Source organism: Puma concolor, chromosome F2 (assembly GCF_028749965.1).
Source record: "Puma concolor isolate L17-30 chromosome F2, mPumCon1.1.hap2, whole genome shotgun sequence".
Lineage (NCBI taxonomy): Eukaryota > Metazoa > Chordata > Mammalia > Carnivora > Felidae > Puma > Puma concolor.
Window position 1 is genome coordinate 66,898,234 of NC_141684.1, and position 25,917 is coordinate 66,924,150.

General features: G+C 37.9%; 1 protein-coding gene and 1 long non-coding RNA gene across 3 annotated transcripts in view; one reads left to right on the forward strand and one right to left on the reverse strand.

The window, feature by feature from the left end:
* Nucleotides 1-9,564, reverse strand: part of LOC112859552 (uncharacterized) — a 28,195-nt gene extending 18,631 nt beyond the window's left edge. For both annotated transcript variants that reach the window (XR_015246722.1, XR_015246721.1), the window contains exon 1: nucleotides 9,417-9,564. This is a non-coding gene — a long non-coding RNA (uncharacterized LOC112859552). The remainder of the gene's footprint in view (nucleotides 1-9,416) is intronic.
* Nucleotides 9,565-9,866: 302 nt separating this feature from the next.
* The window catches only part of VCPIP1 (valosin containing protein interacting protein 1), a 30,484-nt gene continuing 14,433 nt past the window's right edge, over nucleotides 9,867-25,917 (forward strand). The window contains exons 1-2 of the mRNA XM_025922981.2: nucleotides 9,867-12,881; nucleotides 21,274-21,360. Of these exons, the coding sequence (XP_025778766.1) occupies nucleotides 10,169-12,881; nucleotides 21,274-21,360 (2,800 nt within the window). The 5' untranslated portion in view covers nucleotides 9,867-10,168. The remainder of the gene's footprint in view (nucleotides 12,882-21,273; nucleotides 21,361-25,917) is intronic.

The window sequence follows — 25,917 nt, forward strand, 5'->3', positions numbered from 1 at the left end:
TTCTCTGTGTTGGTTTTTCCTAAAAATATGTGCCTCTGACAGATTCAAATGTTTTTGTGGCTAACAAAGTGCAGAAATGCTACATATCAATAATACTGCCAGGGTGGCTTAGGGTATTAACATCCCTGTTATCTCTATCAGCACACCCAGATTACCCCAAAATGTACACTGTAAACAAAATAATGTCCAAAATGAAAAATGTAATACATTCTAGTATCTTAAGCTGCTAGCAGACTCTTGCCATTAAACCCTTCCTCTCCCTAGACATTTTGGAGGCATCAGTGCTTTTTCTCTGGAGTCACAGTGTCATCAGCATAGAAAGGCTCTGAAAGTCCTCAGTAGAAAAACTAACTTTATTTACTCATTGTTTACTAAACTTACTTCACTGTAGAAGCCTCCACTCAACATGATACCCATTAATATCCATAGAATTTGTGGACACACTTAGCAAATGCCAGGCTGAAAATTAATATATGAATGGGAAAATGCTAGGCAAGAGGTGTCATGAAAGACACTCTGTCCATTTATTGCTATTTTACCAATGTCCAAATTGAGGCACTCTCCAATGTTGTGATCTGCTGACACCTAGTGCTGATGCTTTAATTTAGTACATGCATACATAATTTTCAATAATTTCCTGTCCACCTAAATAAAAACCCCTGCTTGCAGACTGCCTTGGATTTATATTCTTGTACATCATAATTATAACACACTTATATATTGGAATATTATGCAAGGATTTATGTAAATAATCTAAAGGACTAAGAAAGTATGTCACCTTGTACTTTTGCTCTTCTCTTACCCATTCACATATGTCTTATGAGACTATACATATAAAAAAATGTAATGCTTATTCTGACTCTTTATGTCACACCCACGAAAGGAACTGAATTAGACCGTGTTTAGGAGATAGAGCCGGAAGGTTCAGACAGAGAGATCAGGCCATTCTACAAAAACTCAAGAATGTTACCGGGATGAGGATAAAGTGTTTCTTTCAGTAAACCCTTGAACTTTACTTTCTTTTACCCCCAAAGTACCCTTTGAGTTCTAAGTAAAGGGAAAAGAAAAGGAAGAAGGAAAAGTAATAAAACTGCAGTGATAAGTATTCTCCTGCTCCACAGACATTGGTTATTTGGTCCAGCCATTTAAAATTAATGTTAGTTTGAATTGCAAGCTGTTAGGCTTACGAAGATTAAGATGCAACTTCTGATCTATATTAACTGTGTCTCTGTATGTTTACTTTAATAATGTCAATGCAAATGACACCTGTTTGTACAAATACACTGTATTAATATCTTCCAGGTTTCCTGCCGCTAGTTTGAGAAGATTAGATCACATATTTGAATAAAAATTCTAGTGCTACAAAATCCTGGAATGCCAATTTTGAGGATCACCTGATAACTGTAAAGTGGTCACTCATAAGATAGGGTTAGTAATTTTGAGTATTTGACATTCTCTTTTTTTTAAGTAAGCTCTATACCCAACATGGGGTGTGAACTCCGGACCTCAAGATCAAGAGTCACATGCTCTACCAACTGAGCCAATCAGGCATCCCCCCTTTAAGTATGACATCTTAGTTAAGTAGTATCAAATCTGAGTATTGCTGGAAACCATAAAGCAATTCCTTACTGTGAGAGGGGCTCCTGGGTGGCTCAATTGGTTGGGTGTCCGACTTTGGCTTAGGTCAAGATCTCGCCGTCCATGGGGTTGAGCTCCATGTCATGGAGCTGTTAGCTCAGAGCCTGGAGAGGTGTTAGTCTGAGCTGTTAGCTCACAGCCTGGAGCCTGCTTCAGATTGTCTCCCTCTCTCTCTGCCCCTCCCCCACTCTCACTCTGTCTCTCTCTCAAAAATAAAATAAAAACATAAAAAAAATTCCTTACAGTGTATTTACTAGTTCACTTATAGCTACTAAGTTCAGAATATATGAGAGTGTGTGTGTTTGTGTGTGCACACATGCATGCATGCTTTGTGCAATTTCTGTTTCTAACTGAATGTAGCCCTGGCAGTTAAAGGCCTAGTTCTTTTGAGTTTGGCAAGTCTAGGCTACTGTGTGACATGTGATGACCTAACTCTATCAAAATTACCGTGAAATCTTTATCTATACGTTTTGTCATGATGTTCTTTGGTTTTTACCTGATACAAACAAAATCCTAAACTCTACATGAATTCAGGCATTCAAAACTTCATGTTTTAAGGTGCTCATTTAGGAAATCATAAATATTGTTTTAGATTAGTATCAAAATTACAACACAAAATTTTTAAAAAGTTTTTAGAGAATTTGTGGATTTTCAATGAATGCATGCTTCGATCTCAGGCTGAGAAACACTACCATGGATGACAGCCATTCATTCATTCAACAATATTTATTGAGGCTACAGTGTGCCTGGCACAGGGAATCTAACAATCAACAAACTGCCTGCCCTTATGAACAGCCTTACAGTCTAATGCGGAAGAAGGACAATAGACAAGTAACTATATAATTTCAGATAGTGATTAGTGCTATAAAGTGAGCAGGATAAGGAAATGGAGAGAGAAAAGGACAGAGGTTGGCAGGAATGGCATCTTGTTGGAGCTGACATTTGAGCAGACACCTAAAATGATTACCTGGGAAAAATTTTCCAATCAGAAGAAGAGCAAGTGCAAAGGCCCTGAGACAGGAATGTATTGGAGTGTTTGAGGACTAACAAGGTGGTCAGTGTGCCAAAGCATCCAGCCAAGGAAATGTCTGAAGTACCCAGGCGCCAGATCACAAAGGGTCCTATGATGTTGTAGTAATGACTTTGGTGGTTCCTAAGGAAAAAATGGGATTGCAGAAGGCATGCTTTAGATAGACTAGAGGTGGAACTTCTGTCCCTGGAACTCAGCCCTTTTTTTTTCTTTTACTTTTTAAAATCAACTTTATTGAGGTATAATTTACACACACAAATGCACCCCTTTTAAGAATTCAGTTGGATGAGTTTTGGCAAATGTATATATCCATATCCTCATCACCATAATCAAAATAAAGAATATTTCCATCATCCTAAAAAAGCTCCCTTGTTCCCTTTTTCAGTCTGCATCCCTTGACCCAGCACCAGAACCAGGAACTCCCTGGAATCTGGGGAATCAGTATTTTTAATGAAGACTTAGAGCTGTAAGGACCTAGATCTGTGCTGACAATTGAGAGCCACTAGCCACATGTGGTTACTTAAATTTAATTAAAATTGAATAAAGTTAACAATTCAGTTTCTGGGCGCCTGGGTGGCTCAGTCATTAAGCATCTGACTTCAGCTCAGGTCATGATCTCATGGTTCGTGAGCACAAGCCCCACATCTGGTGAGCATGTGCCCACGCTGCAGGTGAGCTTAAGCCCTACACTGGGTGAACCCAAGTTTTCTCTCTCTCCCCCCCCCCCCGGGATTTTCTCTTTCTCTGCCCCTTGCTCACTTGTGCATGCTCTCTCTCTCAAAAACAAAACAACAACAACAACAACAACAACAACAAAAACCCAATTCAGTTCCTAAGTTGTACTAGCCACATTTCAAGGGCTACGCTAGTGGCTGCCATATTGGACAGGACAGGCATAGGACTTTTCCATCATTGCAGATAGTTCTATTTGGCAACGCACAGTTGTTACCCAGGTGGAATCTGACCTTTGCCACATGAAAGTAGGCTAAGCAACCTGAAAACTGAGTAAACCATACAAGTCACATTACCTAGTTTTATGTTACTATCTGTGTTTATTACCTTTATCACCAAATAATTTTAAAAACCCACGTATGGGCCAGAGTGTTGAAGGAGGAGAAGTGTTCACTGGGATGGCATAACAACAGTAATTACGAGGTTGTTTACTACATAGAAATTCTTCCTCCTTTATAAGTTTAAAGGATGTCCTATTTTTTTTTTTACGTTTATTTATTTATTTTGAGAGAGAGAGAGCAAGCGAGGTAGGGCAGAGAGAGAGGGGAGAGAAAGAATCTAAACCAGGCTCTGAACCATCAGCACAGATCCATGGGCTCAGATCATGACCCGAGCTGAAACCAAGCATCAGACACTTAACCGACTGAGCTACCCAGGCACCCCAGGATCCTACTTTTATTAAGGGAAAGGGTGATTTCTTTTATAACTCATAAGGCACCATTTTAAGTAAAATTAAATCTTAAAATCATGGTCTTACTAAATTACATTTTTTTTTCTTTTTTGAAAGGGGGGGTTCAAAGCAAATATGCTGAAATATTAACATATGTTCAACCTGGTAGTCGGTGCATGAGTATTTTTATATAATTTTTCTGTACACTTAAAATGTTTGAAATATTTTAAAAGAAAAAAATGTAGGCTTTCATTTTAAATGTTGGACAAGAATATTTAATGTTATCAAAATTGTTCATGATTTGATTAAACAATTCAGGTTAAAAGTAGTTTAGCACACTAGTACAGCATAATGGTCAGTATGACAGAAGACTCATTATAGTAAACATAATGATTAAGCATACAGGCTCTGGAGCCAGACTGCTTGGGTTTTAATCCTAAGTATGCCACTTACTAGCAATGAAACACTGAACAAATTAAATAACCTCTCTGTGCCTCAGTCCTCATCAGTAAAATAAAAATAATAATAATAGTACCTGGCTCAAAAAATATTATAAGGATTAAGTAAATATATGTAAAGACCCTGGCACATAATAGATCCCTAATTAGTGTTAATTTAATAGCTACTATTATGGTGATGATAATGATGATACAATTTTGGTTTCCTAATACTTTTAGAAAAAAGGAAATTGAACAGTCCATTAAAAATGTTAATTGTAACCTTCTAATTGATAAGACTAATTTTAATTTTTTTACTTATTTTCTAAACATTCTATGTAAATTCCTGTTGTACTTAAAACAACAGAAACCAAAGTCTGGGTTTTAAGTCCTTCCCCAGATATGACCCAGAGTCTGATAAACACTAATTTCCCATGTATGATCCTTGGACCAGCAGTATCAGCAATACCAAAGAACTTGGTAGAAATGCAAATTCTCAGGCTCCATCCCAAATGCACTCATTCTGGGGTGGAGCCCAGCAACCCACTGTTACATTCGATTCTGATGATCACTAAAGTTTGAAAACTATAGTGCTAAAGCATAACCTTTAACTCTACTTGACCTCTTTCACCTTTACATAATAAGAAATACTGCCAATCATTCTTCTTCAAATACTCTCTGCAAATACTCTCTGCAACTCTTGTTCACAAAGTCCTTCTTCCACCCTTTGAAATACCTTTCATGAGCCTTTTGAGAATATCTCCTCTCTGTCGCCAGTTACTGCCTGACACAGAAAATGCAAATGCTTTCTGGAGCCAAGCAGGTAATATGTCTCAAGGGACCTGGTATATGACCTTAGAGAGAGAACTGCTGGCCACTGCACAAAGATGTTCACATTAAAAAAAAAAAAAAAAAAAAGTTAAACTGCTGCTGGCCAAACAAAAACACATGTAAGCCAAGTTTGGCCACTGGCCACCAGTTTGCACTCACTTCTTGGCTAATTCTCTCTCAAATCACTAAGCAGCTGTGATGTAGTGGAAAGAGTGAGTACTAAACATGGAAGAAAACCTTGATTTGAAGCCCAGCTCTGCTACTTGCTAGCTGGGTGGTAATAATGATGATGATGTTAACCTTCCAGAGTTAAACCTATCTCACAGGACTGTTTTAAAGACTAAGATAATATTCTGAAAAACACTCCCCCTACAACAAGCCCTCAATTTTTCATAGCATTTGTGATATTTATTTTCTTATACTGTTTTGATTAATTACATACTTTATTCTACCTATATTTATGAAAAATTTAGTTTAGCCTATTTCTTCTATTAGACTTGGAGTTCCTCGGCATCAGGGATGGCATTCTGCATCCTTTCAAGTTCTCACGATACCTACTTCAGTAATTAAGTCTCTCTCACATATCCACCCTCAGCTTCAACAAAAGCTGATGACTCAAAGTCTGATTATCTGGAGTAGAGATCTGGAGGAACACAGTCAACTCTTAGTACAGATGTATATTTCATATAAGAAAGTATGTGGCTGACTTATAACAATCCCCAAAGTTATGATTCCCTTCCTTTTCCAATATAAAAGAAAAACAATAATGGTTATGCTCTTGTTAAGCGGATGCCTCTTGCTTTTACATTTACTAGGTTTATTAAAAGCAATATAGGAATTTTAGGGGCGCCTGGGTGGCTCAGTTGATTAAGTGTCCAACGTTGGCTCAGGTCACGATCTCACGGTTTGTGAGTTCAAGCCCCGCATCAGGCTCTCTGTTGTCAGTGCAGGGCCCACTTTGAATCCTGTCTTCCTCTCTCTCCACCTCTCCTTCTCAAAAATAAATACACATTGAAGAAAAAAAAAAAGCAATACAGGAATTTTAGAAGTGCCATACTAGAAATTTACGGGGAAAAAGAGGGTTTCAGTTTTAACTGCATTTTGTCAATTCAGATAGAGGTGATGCTGGGGTAATGGTGATAGAAGAGGTATATATCAGAGCAGCTAACATTAGGGGCTCAGCTCATTTTCCCGTAGGGAATACTGAGATGAGAATAAGAACTATTAGTGGGGCTCCTGGGTGGCTCAGTCGGTTAAGCATCTGACTTTGGCTCAGGTCATGATCTCACGGTGTATGAGTCTGAGCCCTGCATCAGGCTCTCTGCTGTCTGCTTCAGATTCTGTCTCCCTCTCCCTCTGCCCCTCCCCTGCCACATTCTCTCTCTCTCTGTCAAAAATAAATAAACTTTAAAAAAAGAAAAACTATTAGAAATCTCATCAAGATCTTTTAAAAGTTATTAGGCAATTAAGATCATGGATTTGGGGAAGAAGAGGAAGGAATCATGTATATCTCACATAAGCAAGTTAGAAGCTTGCTGCACTCCTATGGCCTTATAAGAAACAGCATGTCATATTTTGTCCTAACAAAACGTTCTTACTTTACAGGTACCCATGCCTTCTAAATGCCTGTAAAAAAATAATTCACATATTGAACGTGGCATGGTTAATGCCCCTTTATTTGTTAGCCTTCTTACTTTCTGAACTTTGCATCTACAGACTCATTAAGTGACTTGAAGGTTAAATGACCCAATTTAATTCTAGAATTGATCGAAAACTTAACTCCTTTCCCTCCTCCTATGAACTGTGCTTTATATCAGGGTATTTTATTTTTTTCCTTTCAAAAGTATCATTCTTAAAATTAGAACTATAGTAACAAATGGGTTTAAATGTCAGATTTAGTTTTGGAAGAGTATTTCTAACTAATCAAAGTTCCACATGGGGAAATGAACATTGGATGAGTCAAATGGATTGTGCTTGACAAACCAGCAAAAGGCTACCCATTTTTTCAGTAAGGTGGGAAGTGGTTATTTTGTCAAGTGTGATTTAGAATGACATATTCAAATGTGATTTAAAAAATCTATTTCACTATTCATATGTATTATCAGTAAAGAAAATTTAGCTTGGTGATGTCAAAACATAAAAGTGCATGCCCATGTGCACACTGCTGTCATTTTTCATGTGTTTTGAGGCTTTCATAATTCAATTCTTTGGATTCTGTATGACGAAAATAAAATTTCACTGAAGGTGTAACTTCTCAGTAACAGTAGACAATAATTTCCACCTACTAGGCATATTCAATTTCTCAACTTAAAAACACTCAATTAAAAACCAGTTCCAAGACCATGTATGTAGTTACCACCAAACTATTGTCAGAATAGAAATAAACAACCTTTTCTGCATGAATTAAGAAAAACTTTATTTAAAAAAATTATTTTTTCAATGTTTATTTAATTTTGAGAGACAGAGAGTGAGAGTGTGAGTAGGGAAAGGGCAGAGAGAGAGGGAGACACAGAATTCAAAGCAGGCTCCAGGCTCTGAGCTGTCAGCACAGAGTCAGACACAGGGCTTGAACCCACGAATCATGAGATCATTACCAGAGCCAAAGTCGGACGCCCAACCGATTGAGCCACCCAGGAGCCCCAAAAAACTTTATTGAAAATTATCCCTTTCAAGATAAGTAACATTACCTATCTTGTATTACGGTAACATCATTTGCGCCGTGGGCCAGGAGAATTGGATAAGAGAATAATGTTTAAATAATTTCTCTTTCAAACATGTCATTTCTTTTGAAGAAAACTGTAGACAATAATTAAGGTGGAAGTCAGTAGTAATACCTTTCAGGAGTGTCTCACAAATGGTTCATTTCAAAGCATCAAATTCTATTTACCCAAAAAACCTAGTAAGGTAAACAATTCCCTTGGCAGCTACAGAAGACTCAAATGGCCTCATGGACTGCACTGATGTATCTATTTTGTCCCAGACGTTTCAGAAATTTTGAGATAGTTCACTTATCTAAGGTTTCAAAAAGCAAGACTTTCCAGAATAAGTGAAAGGGGCTCACTGTACAATAATAATTAAAACAATACTAGCTTTCAATTAACATATCAATGTGTTGTGCATGAAGAGGCAATTTCCAAGCACACAATAAAATAAAGCTCTGTTGCCTCCTTAAGGGTAAACATCCTTATCACTCCTTCCCCCTAAGAGATCCAGAGGCCTAACAAAAGGTGTGAGCTTAACAGCTCTTTTCTTTTGTAGAAAATAGTATAAAAAACACTCTCTGGGTCTGAGATACACTGGTGGTTTGACCTTGGACGAGTCACTTAATTCCTAGTCTGTTTCCATAACTGTAAATGGAGTCGACAATACCTGGTATCGTATTACAGGATTGGTGCCAGAATGAAATGATATATGTGAACGTATTATGTAAACTATAAAGCAACAGTAACCGGAAGTTAGTTATTATTTTATATAATACTGGCCTAAACTTTCCTGCTATGTCCCGTCTGCAATATGGGTACATATCTAGATCTGAATGCCTAACCGTCGCTTGCTGGCTGTGTGAACCTAAGGAAGTCACTTCCTTTTGGGCATGTTTTCTAACAAGGTTTTTATGAAGAGCAAATATAATGTGTACGTAAAGACTGAGGCAGAAATATATTAAGAACTTAATAAATGATAGCTATTATTAGTTTTGAAGAGAGGATCGTAAGTAAATTATATCTAATTAAAAGCCTTTGCATGTATATACAACTCTACACGCATCCAAAGTACTGTTATTTGTTCTGTAAACTGCAAAGAAGTACAAGGAACTAGGAAACAAATGGCGCCTCAGTGACCCTCAATACAGAAGGGGAATAAGGCAGAGAAGGGGACTTAGGCGCCTCAGTAGCTTGCAACAGCGGTAGGAATGAGAGGAGAAGTATGGCAGAAAAAAAGACCTTAAGAAATACTCCGAGAATCAATTCATTGTTTACCCCCCGCCCCCCTCCCTTCTCTCTTACGACCTCCGGCCTAGATTAGGCCATTTCATTCAACTTCCCAGCCCGCTATGCCGCTGGACATTTATTTACTGTACCTTCTTCACTGAGAGCCTTTCAATTCCCCTCCCCTTCTATGAGTCGTGAACTTCAGACCCTCGGCTTCCGACACCCATTCCCTTTAATTCTGTTTTTTACCAAGCTTCCCTGTATCCTTCTCTCCGCCTAAGGGGGAAGTGAGGCTGAACGCACCGCAGGGCATCCTAGGAAATGTGGTCTCTCATTCTCTTTTGCTTGAGCCTCAGAGTGAGGAAGACGACAAAGAAGATCCAGTTAAAACTACAACTCCCGGCAAGCAACACGAATGACGATCTCCTTTCTGCCCCCCCTTCCTATTGCCTTCCTCTTCCTCCTCTCCGCCGGTGCTGAACCGCATGGCCTCACGGTATTGTAGTTCTTTGAGGATCCAAAATCCTAGCATTCAATGGCCCGGAGAGAGGCTGCAAGACTCTAATTCCCAGAGGGCAGAGCGGTAGCTGCGCCTGCGCACTCCCAGTGAGGGCGTGTATGTCTGTGTGTCTGAGGGAGAGAGAGAGCGAGAGTGAGTGAGTGTGAGTGCTGGGTAGGGTGGTGGCCGTTACGTTCGGGGCAACGGCTACGGCAGTGGAGAAGTAAGAAGAGAAACAACGTCCGGCGCTTCCGCCTTCGCTTAGGAGGAGGAGGAGCTGGTAGGGAAAGGAAAGTGATTCGTCCTGGGCCTGGACTAGACAGAGTCGGGCCGGTGGGTGTCTGGGCTATGAGCCTTTGAGGGTCGCTTGGGACGCGGAGCGAGACACGAGAGCCGAGAGGTATGTCTCAGCCGCCGCCGCCGCCTCCGCTGCCGCCGCCACCTCCTCCCCCTGAGGCTCCGCAGACTCCGCCGTCCCTGGCGGCGGCGGCGGCGGCGGCTCCTCCGGGGGGGCTCTCGAAACGGAGAGACCGGAGAATCCTCTCTGGGAGCTGCCCGGATCCGAAGTGCCAGGCGCGTCTGTTCTTCCCGGCCTCCGGTTCTGTCAGCATCGAGTGTACCGAGTGCGGACAGCGGCACGAGCAGCAACAGCTGCTGGGGGTGGAGGAGGTGACCGACCCGGACGTAGTGCTACACAACCTGCTGCGGAACGCGCTGCTTGGGGTGACAGGGGCACCCAAGAAGAACACGGAACTGGTAAAGGTGATGGGCCTTTCTAACTACCACTGCAAATTGTTGTCGCCCATATTAGCTCGCTATGGAATGGATAAACAGACAGGCAGGGCTAAGCTTCTCCGGGACATGAACCAGGGCGAACTGTTCGATTGCGCTTTGCTAGGTGACCGCGCCTTCCTCATCGAACCAGAGCATGTTAACACAGTGGGCTATGGCAAGGACCGCTCCGGAAGCCTCCTGTATTTGCATGACACACTTGAGGACATCAAGCGGGCCAATAAAAGCCAGGAATGCCTCATTCCAGTTCATGTGGACGGGGATGGACACTGCTTGGTGCATGCTGTGTCCCGTGCTCTAGTAGGCCGGGAGCTCTTCTGGCATGCCTTGAGAGAGAATCTTAAACAGCACTTTCAGCAGCACCTGGCCCAATATCAAGCCCTGTTCCATGACTTCATTGATGCCGCTGAATGGGAGGATATTATCAATGAGTGTGACCCTCTGTTTGTACCACCTGAGGGTGTTCCCTTGGGCCTGAGGAACATCCACATATTTGGCCTTGCCAATGTATTACATCGCCCTATTATTTTGCTAGATTCTCTCAGTGGCATGAGAAGCTCTGGTGATTATTCAGCCACCTTTCTGCCTGGGCTCATCCCTGCAGAGAAGTGCACAGGGAGAGATGGTCATTTGAACAAACCAATCTGTATTGCATGGAGTAGCTCTGGTAGAAACCATTATATCCCCTTGGTAGGCATAAAAGGGGCTGCTTTGCCCAAATTGCCTATGAATTTGTTGCCTAAAGCATGGGGTGTGCCTCAGGACCTTATTAAAAAGTACATTAAACTTGAGGAGGATGGTGGTTGTGTTATTGGAGGAGACAGAAGTTTGCAGGATAAATACTTACTTAGGCTTGTGGCTGCTATGGAAGAAGTCTTTATGGACAAACACGGTATCCATCCTAGTTTGGTTGCTGATGTCCATCAGTATTTCTACAGGAGGACTGGGGTGATAGGAGTTCAGCCTGAAGAAGTTACAGCAGCTGCTAAAAAAGCAGTAATGGATAATCGCCTTCACAAATGTTTGCTCTGTGGTGCCCTTTCTGAACTTCATGTTCCTCCAGAGTGGTTGGCTCCAGGAGGGAAACTGTATAACCTGGCAAAAAGTACTCATGGACAGCTGAGGCCTGACAAAAATTATAGCTTTCCCTTGAACAATTTAGTTTGCTCATATGATTCAGTGAAAGATGTTCTGGTACCAGACTATGGATTGAGTAACCTGACAGCCTGTAATTGGTGCCATGGCACATCTGTGCGAAGGGTCAGAGGAGATGGGTCTATTGTGTATTTGGATGGGGACAGAACTAATTCTAGGTCCACTGGTGGCAAATGTGGTTGTGGATTCAAACATTTTTGGGATGGTAAAGAGTATGACAATCTACCAGAAGCTTTTCCTATTACTTTGGAATGGGGTGGAAGAGTGGTCAGAGAAACAGTATATTGGTTCCAGTATGAAAGTGATTCATCTTTGAATAGTAATGTTTATGATGTTGCAATGAAACTTGTTACCAAGCACTTTCCAGGTGAATTTGGGAGTGAAATCCTAGTTCAGAAAGTTGTCCATACTATACTGCATCAGACTGCCAAGAAGAATCCCGATGATTATACTCCTGTAAATATAGATGGTGCTCACGCCCAAAGAGTTGGAGATGTACAAGGACAAGAGTCAGAGTCTCAGCTCCCAACTAAAATTATTCTTACTGGACAGAAAACAAAAACTTTGCACAAGGAGGAGTTAAACATGAGTAAAACTGAAAGAACTATTCAACAGAATATTACGGAACAGGCTGCTGTAATGCAGAAACGGAAAACAGAGAAGTTAAAACAAGAACAAAAAGGGCAACCCAGGACTGTTTCTCCTAGTACCATTCGTGATGGTCCGTCCTCTGCACCTGCTACCCCTACCAAGGCTCCATATTCACCAACAACTTCAAAGGAAAAGAAGATCCGAATAACAACTAATGATGGACGACAGTCCATGGTTACACTTAAATCTTCAACAACCTTTTTTGAACTTCAAGAAAGCATAGCCAGAGAATTTAACATTCCTCCATATTTACAGTGCATTCGATATGGCTTTCCTCCTAAAGAGTTAATGCCACCCCAGGCAGGAATGGAAAAGGAGCCGGTTCCTTTACAGCATGGTGACAGAATTACAATAGAGATTCTAAAAAGTAAAGCGGAAGGTGGTCAGTCTGCTGCAGCACACTCTGCCCACACTGTGAAACAAGAAGAGATTGCTGTTACTGGTAAACTATCCAAGGAACTTCAGGAGCAAGCTGACAAAGAAATGTACTCCTTGTGTCTTTTAGCAACATTAATGGGTAAGATCATTTTAACTCAGATGGTATTTCTTAATTGTGAATATTTTTCTGTTGTCTTCATGAAAAACAATCTGTGATCATTACAAAAACGATTTGATTATATAAATATTTTAGGAAGAGATTATTTTCTTCCTCCTAAATAGATGGATGTTAGCATGATTCTCCATTGAGTAAGCATTAGGACAACTAAGAAAGTGAAAGTAGTCCATTAACTGTCACCAGATTATTTAAATATAACTTATTCTCATATTTTTTTAATAGCTTATAATGTATCTATTTAAAGTCTTTTAAAATATTTTCCCCCCAGGGCTGTATTGAGCCTGGTCACTTTGTCCCTTTTCATTTATTTAAAAATTTTCTTTTCCTGCATGTCATGTGATTTCAGGACTTCCTGTTTGATGAATTGCAGTTTCTGGTGTTTATATTCTCACTGCACTCCCACCTAATAGTCTCTGTCCTCCATTTCCTGTTCTTCCTTTACTAGTTCATCACATTTTTATTTGTACATTAGGATTTATGTTTAAGTAATTTCCTTGCTCAGTGACTCTTTGCTTTCAAACATATTGTACTATTATAACTCCTGAGAAATACGAGAAACAGAGGTGGATGTTAATGTGTTTCTTAAGAAGCATTTCTTTTTAATAATTCAGCATAAATTAAAAATATCAACCAAATATGTAAACTAAAGCTTTAGATGATTTGGGATATGATCCAATGGTGCACTTTTTACATTATTTTTATTTGCTTACTCTTTGTTTTTAAATCACTGTTAATATGCTTTACTAAGGCTTAAAGTAGAGTTAAAATTTATATTACATATTAGAAGAGCCTTATTTTTGCTGAGATTAGAGTTTTTAACTAGAAAAGTGATCTGGGTTTTGATTCTGTTTTCTAAGAGTACTAAGTATCAGTGAGTTGGGCCTTGACCTACCAAAATAAAGATTATTCCTGGCTTGTTAAATTTGGGGGCCTAGAAGTTAATAGGAGATCTAAAAGCCCTGTACACATTAATAACTTGATATTGATATTGTAGATTTTATTTTGGCAGACATAGCCATCAAATCGGGGGATATGTCAAGAAATGTACTAGGCACTTTGTGTATTTCTATCTCTTAGAGTTTTTAGTTTCTTAGAGACTGCATGAAATATAGGAAAGATTGTGTGATCTTTGGAGTCCGAAAGACCTCGAATTTGAATCTTGGCTCCACTACTTATTAACTTAGTGATTCAGGCAAGCTGCTTAACTCCCCGATACTTCAGTTGCCTCTTTACAAAATGCCTTTTGTGGTTGATACACAGGGCAACAGTAAAATCCTCCTAGAACTGTGAAAATCAAATAATATCAGCAAAGAATGGATAAAATTAGATACATGCAGAAGGTAGTTTAAAAACTGGCAATCTCCCAGGTCAAAAACAGGAAAAGAAAAGGTCTTCCTCAGTAGAAGATGAACTCTTGAGGATGTGGCTCATTTCTTATCTAACCTTGGATGCTCAGTACCTAGTATAGTGCCCAGCAGGTTGTAGGCACTCTGAATGTTTTTGATTGGATTAAATAGATGACATTAACATGTCTAAAGAAAGGCTGTGTCAGCAGAAATGGAATGGATGGTCAGCATTGAACATTGAAAAAGAGTTGAAAAGCAGAATTTGGCACTGTTTATACACTACTGTACAAAGGGAAAAGATACATCATCTGGGGTTCATGAAAATTCTAGTAACTAGAAAGATAATCTCTAGGGGCTGGAATATTTGATCAGTCCTCACCATGGCCTGGCTGAAAGAACTGTATCCGTTTAGGGATTCTGTATTCATCAAGTATTCTGATCATTCATTTAACTTCCTAAGTATTGATGTACAGGTGAGAGCATACCTGTAGTCTTCACTTAGAAGACTGTGTTCTCCATTGTAGATAAATAAATTGGCAAGGGTGAGATTATGATCAGTACTGTAAAAGTCTGATTAGCATAATAATATATTTTATAATGAAAATTAGTAAAATGTAGTTCTGGTTTATAATTGGTCACTTTTTGAGTTTAGTTTGAGGTTTCTCAACCTGAATATCTGAGTACTAGACTGTTGACTGCAATGAGTTCAGTAAGGTAGTGTCTTCTTGTTATGATCCCTTTCCTCTTTACCTCCAACATTTATGTTGCTTCCCTTCTCAATACACAAATCTCTTTAAATCTTCTATTCCCAACACAAAATTTGAGCATAAAAAGAGCGTTTTGCTGATTTCATAGTGTAGCACTTGAGAGACTTTCTGCTGTAGTGTACTAAGACACTGCGTGGCCTGTATTAGTCCCTGTATTAAACATTAGTTTTTTTTACCTCTAATTTTCTTATAACTGTATTTGAATTATGCAGAAGACATTCTTAATAAAAACTGATGTGTTGGTAAAAATGTCAGTTTGGGGATAGTTATATATACTCACAACCTTATGTAAAGAGTGCTGGAGAACTATTGATGTTTAGTTTGGAGAGGACTGGAAAATGGAAAATGACAGGGCTTATTTATAAAATTGCAAATTTCAAAATGCAGAAATTACTTTGTGAATTACCAGATGTGAACTGAGCTGTTATGAAAATAGTTCATCAAGCATTATGCTGTTTGAATTGTTGGCTCCTTCTCGTTTAGGTGTAGGCTTAAATACCACCTTAGAGAGGCTTTCTCCTGACTACCTTTTCTAAGGGTTTGAGAGACCTTTGCTAACCACTCTAAGTAGGCCCCCTCTCTCATGGTACCCAGTTCATTTCTCTTATAGCACCTATTACAGGTTTCCATTATCTTATTTGTTGGTTTACTTATTCATTTGCTTACCCCACCGTATTTATTATAAACTACTCAAAGGCAGAGATAGTAGTCTATACATGAATTTATACTATCATACTTTGAAGATTAAGTTAAACATTGATTCTGCTCCTTTCTGCGCTTAGCTACTTTGATATTTTTTATTTTCCTTCATATTTTTCAGTTATAAGATATTTTTAAAAATTCAAAGAATTTAAGTGTGTATAAAGTAAAATATGATAGTTGCCTGTAACATTTTTACTCCCCAGAGACTGTGTGTGTGTGTGTGTGTGTGTGTGTGTGTGTGTGTGTGTGTGAGATAAATACATCATTTAATGCTAATGATGCTGCTAAAAGTTGTATGGGCTGGATATACTTCAGGGATTCAGTATAAGGATAAAAACAGGCATGCCTTTCTTAGAAATGGTTTTGACTACTGATAAAGTAGATACATTTTTAGATGGGAGGATCTGCAAGAAGGGTGGAGTGATGGCAATGGTTCTTTCAGCTAGTGAATACCCTTAGGAGTATTTCTAGTAGAAACAGTCCCATGTTCCTAGTTTAAATTTACATTTTGGCTAGTTTATTTTATGGTCATAGATATGGGAGTTCAGAGTTAATGTTTAGTACCTTTGGGCATCTTTAAAAATATAAAGGGGGGGCATTTAAAAATATATTTCATTTCATTACTCAGCCATAAAAAAAGAACGAGATCTTGCCATTTGCAACAATATGAATGGACCTAGAGGGTATTATGCTAAGTAAAATAAGACAGAGTAAGACAAATACTATATTATTTTACATGTATGCAGAATCTAAAAAACAAAACAAAAAAGCAGAAACAGACCCATAAATACAGAAAACAAACTGATGGTCGTGGGGATGGGAAGTGGGCCAAATGGGTGAAGGGGCATGGGAGGTACAGTCTTCTAGTTGCAGAATGAAAAAATCATGGGGATGAAAGTTATAGCCTAGGGACTATAGTCAGCGGTATTGTAATAGTGTATGGTGGTAGCTACACTTGAGTGTAGCATAACCTATAGAGTTGTCAAATCACAGTGTTATACACCTGAAACTAATATAACATTGTGTGTCAATTATGCCTCAATAAAAACACATAAATAAATTTCATATAGGTGTTAGATTTTAAAATTTGCTCACTTTATAAATTGCAAAGTAGAAACTTCAAATTGCCTTTTTAAAAATCTAGTTAGAAAACTAGAATGACGGGGGTGCCTGTGTGGCTCAGTCTGTTGAGCGTCTGACTCTTTATTTCAACTCAGGTCATGATCCTGGGGTTGTAGGATTGAACCCCACATTGTTTAGTGTGGAGCCTGCTTGGGGTTCTCTCTCTCTGTCCCTCTGCCCCTCTTCCCCAAACAAAAAAAAGATTGGAATGATGAGCTTAAAGCCCACTTTTAACCCCATGATTTTATTAGTAGTAAAAGTTAGAAAAATGAAAATTTTTAAAATGTTTCATTTTAACATGCTTTTTAAAAATTAAATATTGCTTCTTAAGGAGGAAAAAAGTCAGATAAACCAAAAGAAAAACCATCTGTAGTATCACTGCCATATATAACTTAGATAGGAGAACTGAAGATTTTTAGGAGGAAGACAAAGTTTGGACAGAGATTATTGATGGTGATACAGACTTTTTTCTACGTTTATACATACACACAATATGTTGAATATAAATATTTTACTGTTCACTGTGGAGAAACAAATGAATTATAAAGTAAAATTGGGGCACCTGGGTGGCTCAGTTGGTTAAGCATCCGGCTCTTCGGACTTCAGCTAAGGTCATGATCTCACAGTTTGTGAGTTCGAGCCCCACATTGGGCTCTGCACTGACAGCATGGAGCCTGCTTGGGATTCTCTCTCTGTCCCTCTTTCTCTGCCCCTCCCTTGCTTGTGTGCTCTGTTTCTCTTTCTCTTAAAATAAATAAGTTAAAAAAAATTTTTTAATAAAATAAAAGTAAAATTAATTGAGGACTAACAATATGAATTAAAACAATATTTGTTCAATGTTTTACCAAGCTTTTCCTATTCTCCAAGAGTTTGCTTTCTAATGAAATGGTAGAAAAATAATTCTTTCCCTTTTTTGTAAGATTACTCTTAGTAACTTTCAAATAGACAATACAGTATTAACTATAGTCACCATGTTGTACTTTACATTCCCATGACTTATTTATTTGATAACTGGAAGTTTGTACCTAAAAAGTCTTTTCCTTTGTTTTTGCTGTGATTTTTTTTTTATTAGATTCATGAAGAGGTATAGATGGTTCCATTAGTTATATTTTATCAGTATTGACACTGAAGAACAGTTATCATGGTGCTGCTTCAGTTAAGTTTTTCTGAACTTATTTGAGGCACTGTTAAAAGGAAAAACATCATTTATACTGTTCATTCATGTACATTCATTCAATGAATGTTAAGAATGATACTGTCTACCTAGCACTGTGCCAGGCCCTGGAAATAGAAAGTCAGATAGACCAGTGACCTTTTCCTGACTTTGAAAGGCTAGTCTAGAAGGGGAAACAGAAAAATACACTAAATTACCCTGTAGTGTGATGAGGGCTGTGGTACTCATATGCATAGGAGTAGCAAGGAAGGTACCTACCTATCCACCACTCTGAAGAATGCTAGAGAAAGTGACACCTAAATTGAGTTTTAAAGAATATATAGCAATTATTGGCCATTGGGAACCAGAGAGCATTTTGGTGGTGTTGCTTTGTAAAACTCAAGTTAGGGTATGATGTGAGATGTGGGATAGGAGAGAATGCAAGGATTACTCTTATCTGCCATGAAAAAGGAGCTTGGACTTTACCTTATGTTTTTTGGGGAGCCATTAAAGGTGCAACTCTGAAGGTATTATGGAGGAGGGATTTGAGAACAAGATTGGAGGGAAAACCAGTTAAGGAGATGGTGGCAGTAATTCGAATAGGAGACAGGCCCGAACCAGGGCAGTTGTAGAATTGATGGAGACAAATGCAGTGGAGAGCCGTATGATGCTAATGGGGCTCTTGTGCAGAATGTCACAATCCATTTTTCCTGACCTCTAATTTCTTTTTTTGGTTCTATTGCCAACAAATGGAAGTATCTGTATACCAAAGGAAATAATTTGCCTACTTTTTCCTCCTAACCAGTTGTTGATGCCATGGATTTCTGTAAGAAAAGACTGCGGATAGTTCTGTCAAATTTGTAGTAACACAATTTGACCTCTGGTAGAGGTTTAATATCAATGGAAAGGGTAGGTCTAAGCTTTGGAATGATACACAGGATTCAAATCCTGGCTCTGCCACTTTTACTAGCTGTTTGATCTTGGGAGAATTGCTTAAACTCTGAGCTTGTTTCTTTTTCTGTAAAATAGGACTTAGTTGTGATGAGAAAATGAAACTGTAAAGTTCCAGCTCAAAGCTGGGTAGATAATAGAGGTTTTGATTTATTTATCCTTCCCTTAAGCAACAGAGCATGCATACTCAGTGGGGCCACATATTGCTCTCAAAGCGGGTGAATTTGGTTCTTGGGAGATGGAGAGAGTAAAAAAAACTTTAATGAATACAATTCTGATGTAGTACATAGACAAACAGTATATCTGTATATCTGTAGTATTCAAATGTAATGAAGGAGGCAGCATAGGAATATAGTGTCTTAAAAGGGTCCTTAGGAACAATTAAAAAAAAAGAAGGATCCTTAGAGGGACAGAATGAAAACAAGATTAATAACCACTCCAATAGAGTTCTAATTGGTGAGAGTTCCAGAATAGTTAAGGAATAGGAATAGTTAAGTTATGTAAAGCACTAAGAAATGTCATTTTTTTTTTTACTAGTATTTAATGGTGGTCAATTCTGAAGAGTTCCCTAATTTGAGACCTGTTCAGACTTTTAACAAAAAAACTTAAGTGCTACCATTATAATTTTTTACGTTTTCCAAATAAATTGTATTCTGATTTTTTTTTTTTTAATTTTTTTTTCAACATTTATTTATTTTTGGGACAGAGAGAGAGACAGAGCATGAATGGGGGAGGGGCAGAGAGAGAGGGAGACACAGAATCGGAAACAGGCTCCAGGCTCTGAGCCATCAGCCCAGAGCCTGACGCGGGGCTCGAACTCACGGACCGCGAGATCGTGACCTGGCTGAAGTCGGACGCTTAACCGACTGCGCCACCCAGGCGCCCCTATTCTGATATTTTATAAGATAGTACAAAGTAATATTGATAAGTAAATGAAAGGTTATCATAGAAATAATTCATCCAAATGAAGTGTAATGATAAATTCAGCAACCAGAACTTCTACTAGAAGTTATTAACATTCTGTATTTGGGGATTTTATTAATATTAAAATTTTAAATTTGTATGCCCACCATTAAATTTAGCCATTTTCTGGTAATACTGTATCATTAATGAATGAAGTGTTTGTGTGTAAGTAAATGTTCTATTCAACCGAAACTTTAAGTGCCTGGCCTTTTAAAATTTGCATACTTTAAACTGATGTACTGAATAACTTTAGCCAACTGCCATGCAAATTCCTATTCTTGTTTATAAATGTGGGAAGGGGTTAGAGCTCTGAGAGATTGCATGTACATAGTGATTAAGCCTCATCATCAGTAACCTCCATTCAAAACTCAGACCCAGTATAATCTTCTAGTAGGAAAAATAAAAACCTTTCTTTGTTAAGATTAACTTAAAAAATTCTGATCGTACATTATCAGATGTACATTATCAGATGAGAAAATAGTGAAAGTATAAGGAAACAAAAACAACATTCCTGTAGTTACCAGAAGTAACTATTACGTTCTTTCTGTTCTTTATTACCTTTTTGAACAGTGATTATCATTCTTAACTTTTTATTTGAAACTTCTTATTGAATAGTCACTGTCAAAGGATGTTCTTGAAAAAATATTTTTGTGAAATGGTGATTTGCTTGGGGACATTTTGTGGACTTCTAAAGGTTATTCTAAATCTCTTCAACAAGTCATTTCCCCTCTAAATTTCTATTTAAAAAAGTCAACTTTGGAACAACATAATACAACATCAATTACTTATCTTCAGTCTACCTATAGACTTTTCTCCCTAGCCTCTTTCATGTATTTTTGTTTAGTTTTAACATAAATATAGAATGTTCTGTATTCTACTTGTTAAAAATAAATATCTTCCTATCACTCTCTCTGTTGGTTTAGTTCAGTGTTGAGAAATACTTTCCTTTGAGTTGGATTGAGTCTTCAGATATATTTTGTTTCATATGCCCAGTATTGACTCATGCAGTTTTAAAGACATTTTTGAATTAGTTTCTACATTTAAAAATAGGGAGAATTCACATGAAAAACCTAGCTTTCTGGCTTCTGAAAAGCCAGATGGTCTTAAAGCATTGGGCTTACACTCTGCTATGATAGCACTTGGCAGTCAGTGGCTGCCACCTTTAGATAGGTCATGGGTTTTCTAGTTTACCGCAGTCCCATCACTCCATATCATCTCCTTATGTTATACCAAGCTGCATCACTTATTTAGGAGATCTACCTTGCAATCTCTGTTCAAGGTTAATCATTAAGCAACCCTGGGTGGAATTCTTTTGTTTGTTGCTAATACTGTTTGTTTTTATTTTACAGGAGAAGATGTATGGTCTTATGCAAAGGGGCTTCCTCACATGTTCCAGCAGGGTGGAGTGTTCTACAATATTATGAAGAAAACCATGGGTATAGTTAATATATGATTTTATTCTTAGATAATATCTCCATTTAAGCTATTATAAGATTAAGAAAGATCAGATAGTATTCTTCTAAAAGCTATTTCCAGGGCACCTGGGTGGCTCAGTTGGTTGAGCATCCGACTCTTGATTTTGGCTCAGGTCATGATCCCAGGGTCATGGGATCAAGCCTTTTGTTGAGCTATGTGACAGACGCTGAGCCTACTTAAGATTCTCTCTCTTTCTCTCTTCTCTGCCCCTCTCCCCTGCTCATGCTTGCTTTCTCTCTGAAACAAAAAAATTAAATAAAAATAAGGCTATTTCCAACATTTATTTTAGGTATATATTCTTCAGCAGTCTGCCTAATTAAAGTGGATTATTCTCTTGATATGGTCAGCTATATTTTCTGCTATAATATTACAAAAAGTCTCCTATCACTTTCTTGCTCTTATTTTCTCATTAAATTATGTATATGATTCTAAGGACAAATTGTGAAATTAGAAGCAGAATTGATTGTAATGCTAGTGACTTCCAGAACCAGATAATACAGTATTTTTGTTGTTGTTGTTGTTGTTGTTGTTGTGTTTTGGCTATTCTTATTATATACCTCAGTGTTTTCTGGATTTTAAGAAATAGTTCATTTTATATATTTAACTTCTCATATTGTATATGCATTGTTTGTAAAGATATATGCAAGTATGCAACTTCAGAGTTTTAAGGTCTTAAGAGAAATGTTGGCAATGTGTGTGTGTGTGTGTTTGGATCTCACATGTTTTTTCAAAGATTTGATGTGAATAATTTTGGCCCCAGACTTTATCACTCTGGCTTTTCTCATTTTTCCACCTACCAGACCTCTGTAGACATTAAGTGCACAGTCACTGTTTATGGATTTTATCTTTTACACACTTTTTTTCCTTCTTACAAAAACAACCCAACTTGGCTGTTGTAGAAATGTTCAAACATATGTAAAAGTAGCAAGAATAATATAATGAACCCCTGTTAACCCACCACTTGTCTTCAGCAATTCTCAGTACATTTCTATTTACATCAACTGGACTATTTTAAAAGAAATCCAGACATAATATAATTTCATCTGTAAGAACTTTAGTATGTATCTCTAAAAGTAAGAACTTGGGGCGCCTGGGTGGCGCAGTCGGTTAAGCGTCTGACTTCAGCCAGGTCACGCTCTCGCGGTCCAGGAGTTCGAGCCCCGCGTCAGGCTCTGGGCTGATGGCTCAGAGCCTGGAGCCTGTTTCCGATTCTGTGTCTCCCTCTCTCTCTGCCCCTCCCCCGTTCATGCTCTGTCCCTCTCTGTCCCAAAAATAAATAAACGTTGAAAAAAAAATTAAAAAAAAAAAAAAAAGTAAAAGTAAGAACTTTCCTTAAAAAATTATAATATATTATCACATATTAAAAATACGAAAAATAATTTTTAAAACATCACCAAATATCCAGTGAGTGTTTAAATTTCCTTGATTTTTGATTGTCTCCATTTTTTTTTTTTCTTTTCTTTTATTTGAATCAGGGACCAAAGAATGGCTGGCTTCCTTCCTTTCTCCCTTGATCTTCTTTCATTCCTTTCTTTCTAAGACAGGATTGTTGAAGCATATTTGCATATAATAAAATTCACCCTTTGTAGGTATTCAGTGTAATATGAATTTTGACAAACATATACAGCCCAGTAGCCACCACCACAGTCAAGATACAGAACATTTCCATCATTCCAAAAAAGTTGCCTTGTGCTCCATTCTAATGAATCCCTTACCCCTACCCCTAGCCCCTGACAACCACTGATTTTATTTCTGTCTCTTTATGTTTGCTTTTTTCATTATTGCCATATAAATGGATTAATTTAATACAACCCTTTGTGTCTGGCTTCTTTGATTTAGCACAGGGGTTGGCAAACTACTGCTTGTGGGCCATATCAGGTCTGCTGCCCGTTGTGTATAAAGTTTTATCAGAACACAGCCAAAAAGAACACAGCCATACTCACATTGTCTATGGCTGCTTTCACACTACAATGGCAGAGTTGAATAGTTGTAACAGAGACTATATAGTCTGAAAACAAAGTATTTACTGTGTTGTTCCATTACAGGAAAAATTTGCCAATTTCTGTTTTAGCTTAATGCTTTTGAGATTCATCTATCTGGTTGCATATATTAGTAGTTCATTGTTTTTTATGCTGAGTAATACTCCATTGGACATGGATATGTCACATTTTTAAAAATCCATAACCAATTGAAGGACATTTGGATTATTTTCAGTTTTGGTCTACTATGGATAAGGCCACCATAAACATTTGTGAACAGGTCTTTGTGTGTGGACATATGTTTCACTTCCCTTTTGTAAATACCAATGATTGGGGCGCCTCGGTGGCGCAGTCGGTTAAGCGTCCGACTTCAGCCAGGTCACGATCTTGCGGTCCGTGAGTTCGAGCCCCACGTCAGGCTCTGGGCTGATGGCTCGGAGCCTGGAGCCTGTTTCCGATTCTGTGTCTCCCTCTCTCTCTGCCCCTTCCCCGTTCATGCTCTGTCTCTCTCTGTCCCAAAAATAAATAAAAAACGTTGAAAAAAAAAAAATGTAAATACCTATGATTGGGATTGCTGAGTCATATGGTAAGTGTATGTTTATCTTTATAAGAAGCTTCCAAACCATTTTCCAAAGTAGCAGGATCATTTTTTATTCCTACTAGCACTGCATTGGAGTTCCAGTTGCTCTGTATCTTTCTTTACCAACACTTGGTAGTATCAGTTTTTGTTTTTAAAACGATTTTAATAGGTTTATAGTACTATCTCATAGTGGTTTTAATTTGCATTTCCCTAATATCCAATGACGTTGACCATCTTCTCATATGCTTATTTGCTTCCTACTTCTTCCTTTGCTCATTTGTTTAAAATGTTTTATTTATTTTTGAGAGAGTGTGATTAGGGTAGGGGCGGAGAGAGTGGGACAGAGGATCGGAAGTGAGCTCTGCTCTGACACCAGTGGGCCCTATGTGGGGCTCAAACTCATGAAATGTGAGATCATGACCTGAACCAAAGCCGGATGCTCAACTGACAGCCATCCAGGCACCCCATCCTTTGCTCATCTTTAAATTGGCTTGAATCTTTATTTTAAGTTGAGTTTTGAGAGTTCTTTGTATATTCTAGGCACACATCATTTATCAGGTAAGTGTTCTGCAAATATTTTCTCCCAGTTTGTAATTGGTGTTTTCATTCTCTTAACAGTATCTTTTGAAGATCAGAGATTTCAATTTTGATAACCAATTTAACAATTTTTTTCTTTCATGATTTATACTTTTTGTGCCCTATCCAAACAATCCTTACCTAATCAAAGGTCACAAAATTTTTCTTCTATGTTTTCTTCTAGGGGTTTTTATAGTTTTAGGTTTTATATTTAGGTTTATGATCTATTTCAAGTTGATTTTTTTATACGTCACAAGGTATGAGTTGAGGTTCATTTTTTTATGTATGGACATCCAATTGTGCCAGCACTGTTTGTTGAAAACAGTATGCCTTGTCCATTGAATTACTTTGGTAGCTTCATCAAAAATCAACTGACCATGGGTTATACACTTGAAAAGGGTATATGCAAAATATAGCATCAGTAAAATTATTTTTAAAAGTCAATTGACCATGTATATGTGGGTCTGTTTTTAGATACTATTTTCTGATTTGTTGATCTATATGTCTCTCCTTTAACAAATACTGTAGTCTTGATTTACAGTATCATTATAGTAATTCTTGAAATCAGTTGGTATGAGTCTTCCATTTTTATTCTTTTTTTTTCTATTTTCTAAAAGTTTTAATTTAAATTCCAGTTGACATACAGTGTAATAATTAGTTTCAGGTATACAATATAGTGATTCAACACTTCCATACAACACTTAGTGCTCATCACAACAAGTGCACTCCTTAATGCCCAAACCTATTTAACTCATCCCCCACCCGCCTCCCCTCTGGTAACCATTAGTTTGTTCTCTGTAGTTAAGAGTCTGTTTCTTGATTTACCTCTCCCTCACCCCCCTTTTTTTCCCTTTGCTCATTTGTTTCTTAAATTCCACATGAGTGAAATCACATGGTATTTGTCTTTCTCTGACTTATTTTACTTAGCATAATACTTTTTAGCTCTGTCTATGTCATTGCAAACATCTTTATTCTTTACCAAAAAAATTTTTTGGATATTTTAGGTGCTTTGCTTATCCATATAAATTTTAGAATCAACCTGTCAGTTTCTATAAAAAAAATCTGGGATTTTTACTGTGATTTGTTGACTATATAGATCAAATTGAGGATAATTGATATTTTTACATCAATTCTTCTCATTTCATGAAAACTTTGTATTTCTCCATTTATTTAAGTGTTCTTTAATTTCTGTCATCAAAATTTTGTAATTTTCAGTATACAATTCTTGGAAATCCTAAATATTTCATGTTTTGGGAATGCTTGTAAAAGATGCTTTTTAAAAATTCCAGTTTCCTTTTGTTCTTTGCTAGTGCATAGAAAATTGATTTTTATGCATTGACCTTGTATCCTGTGACTTGCTAAATTCACATATTCTAGTAGCT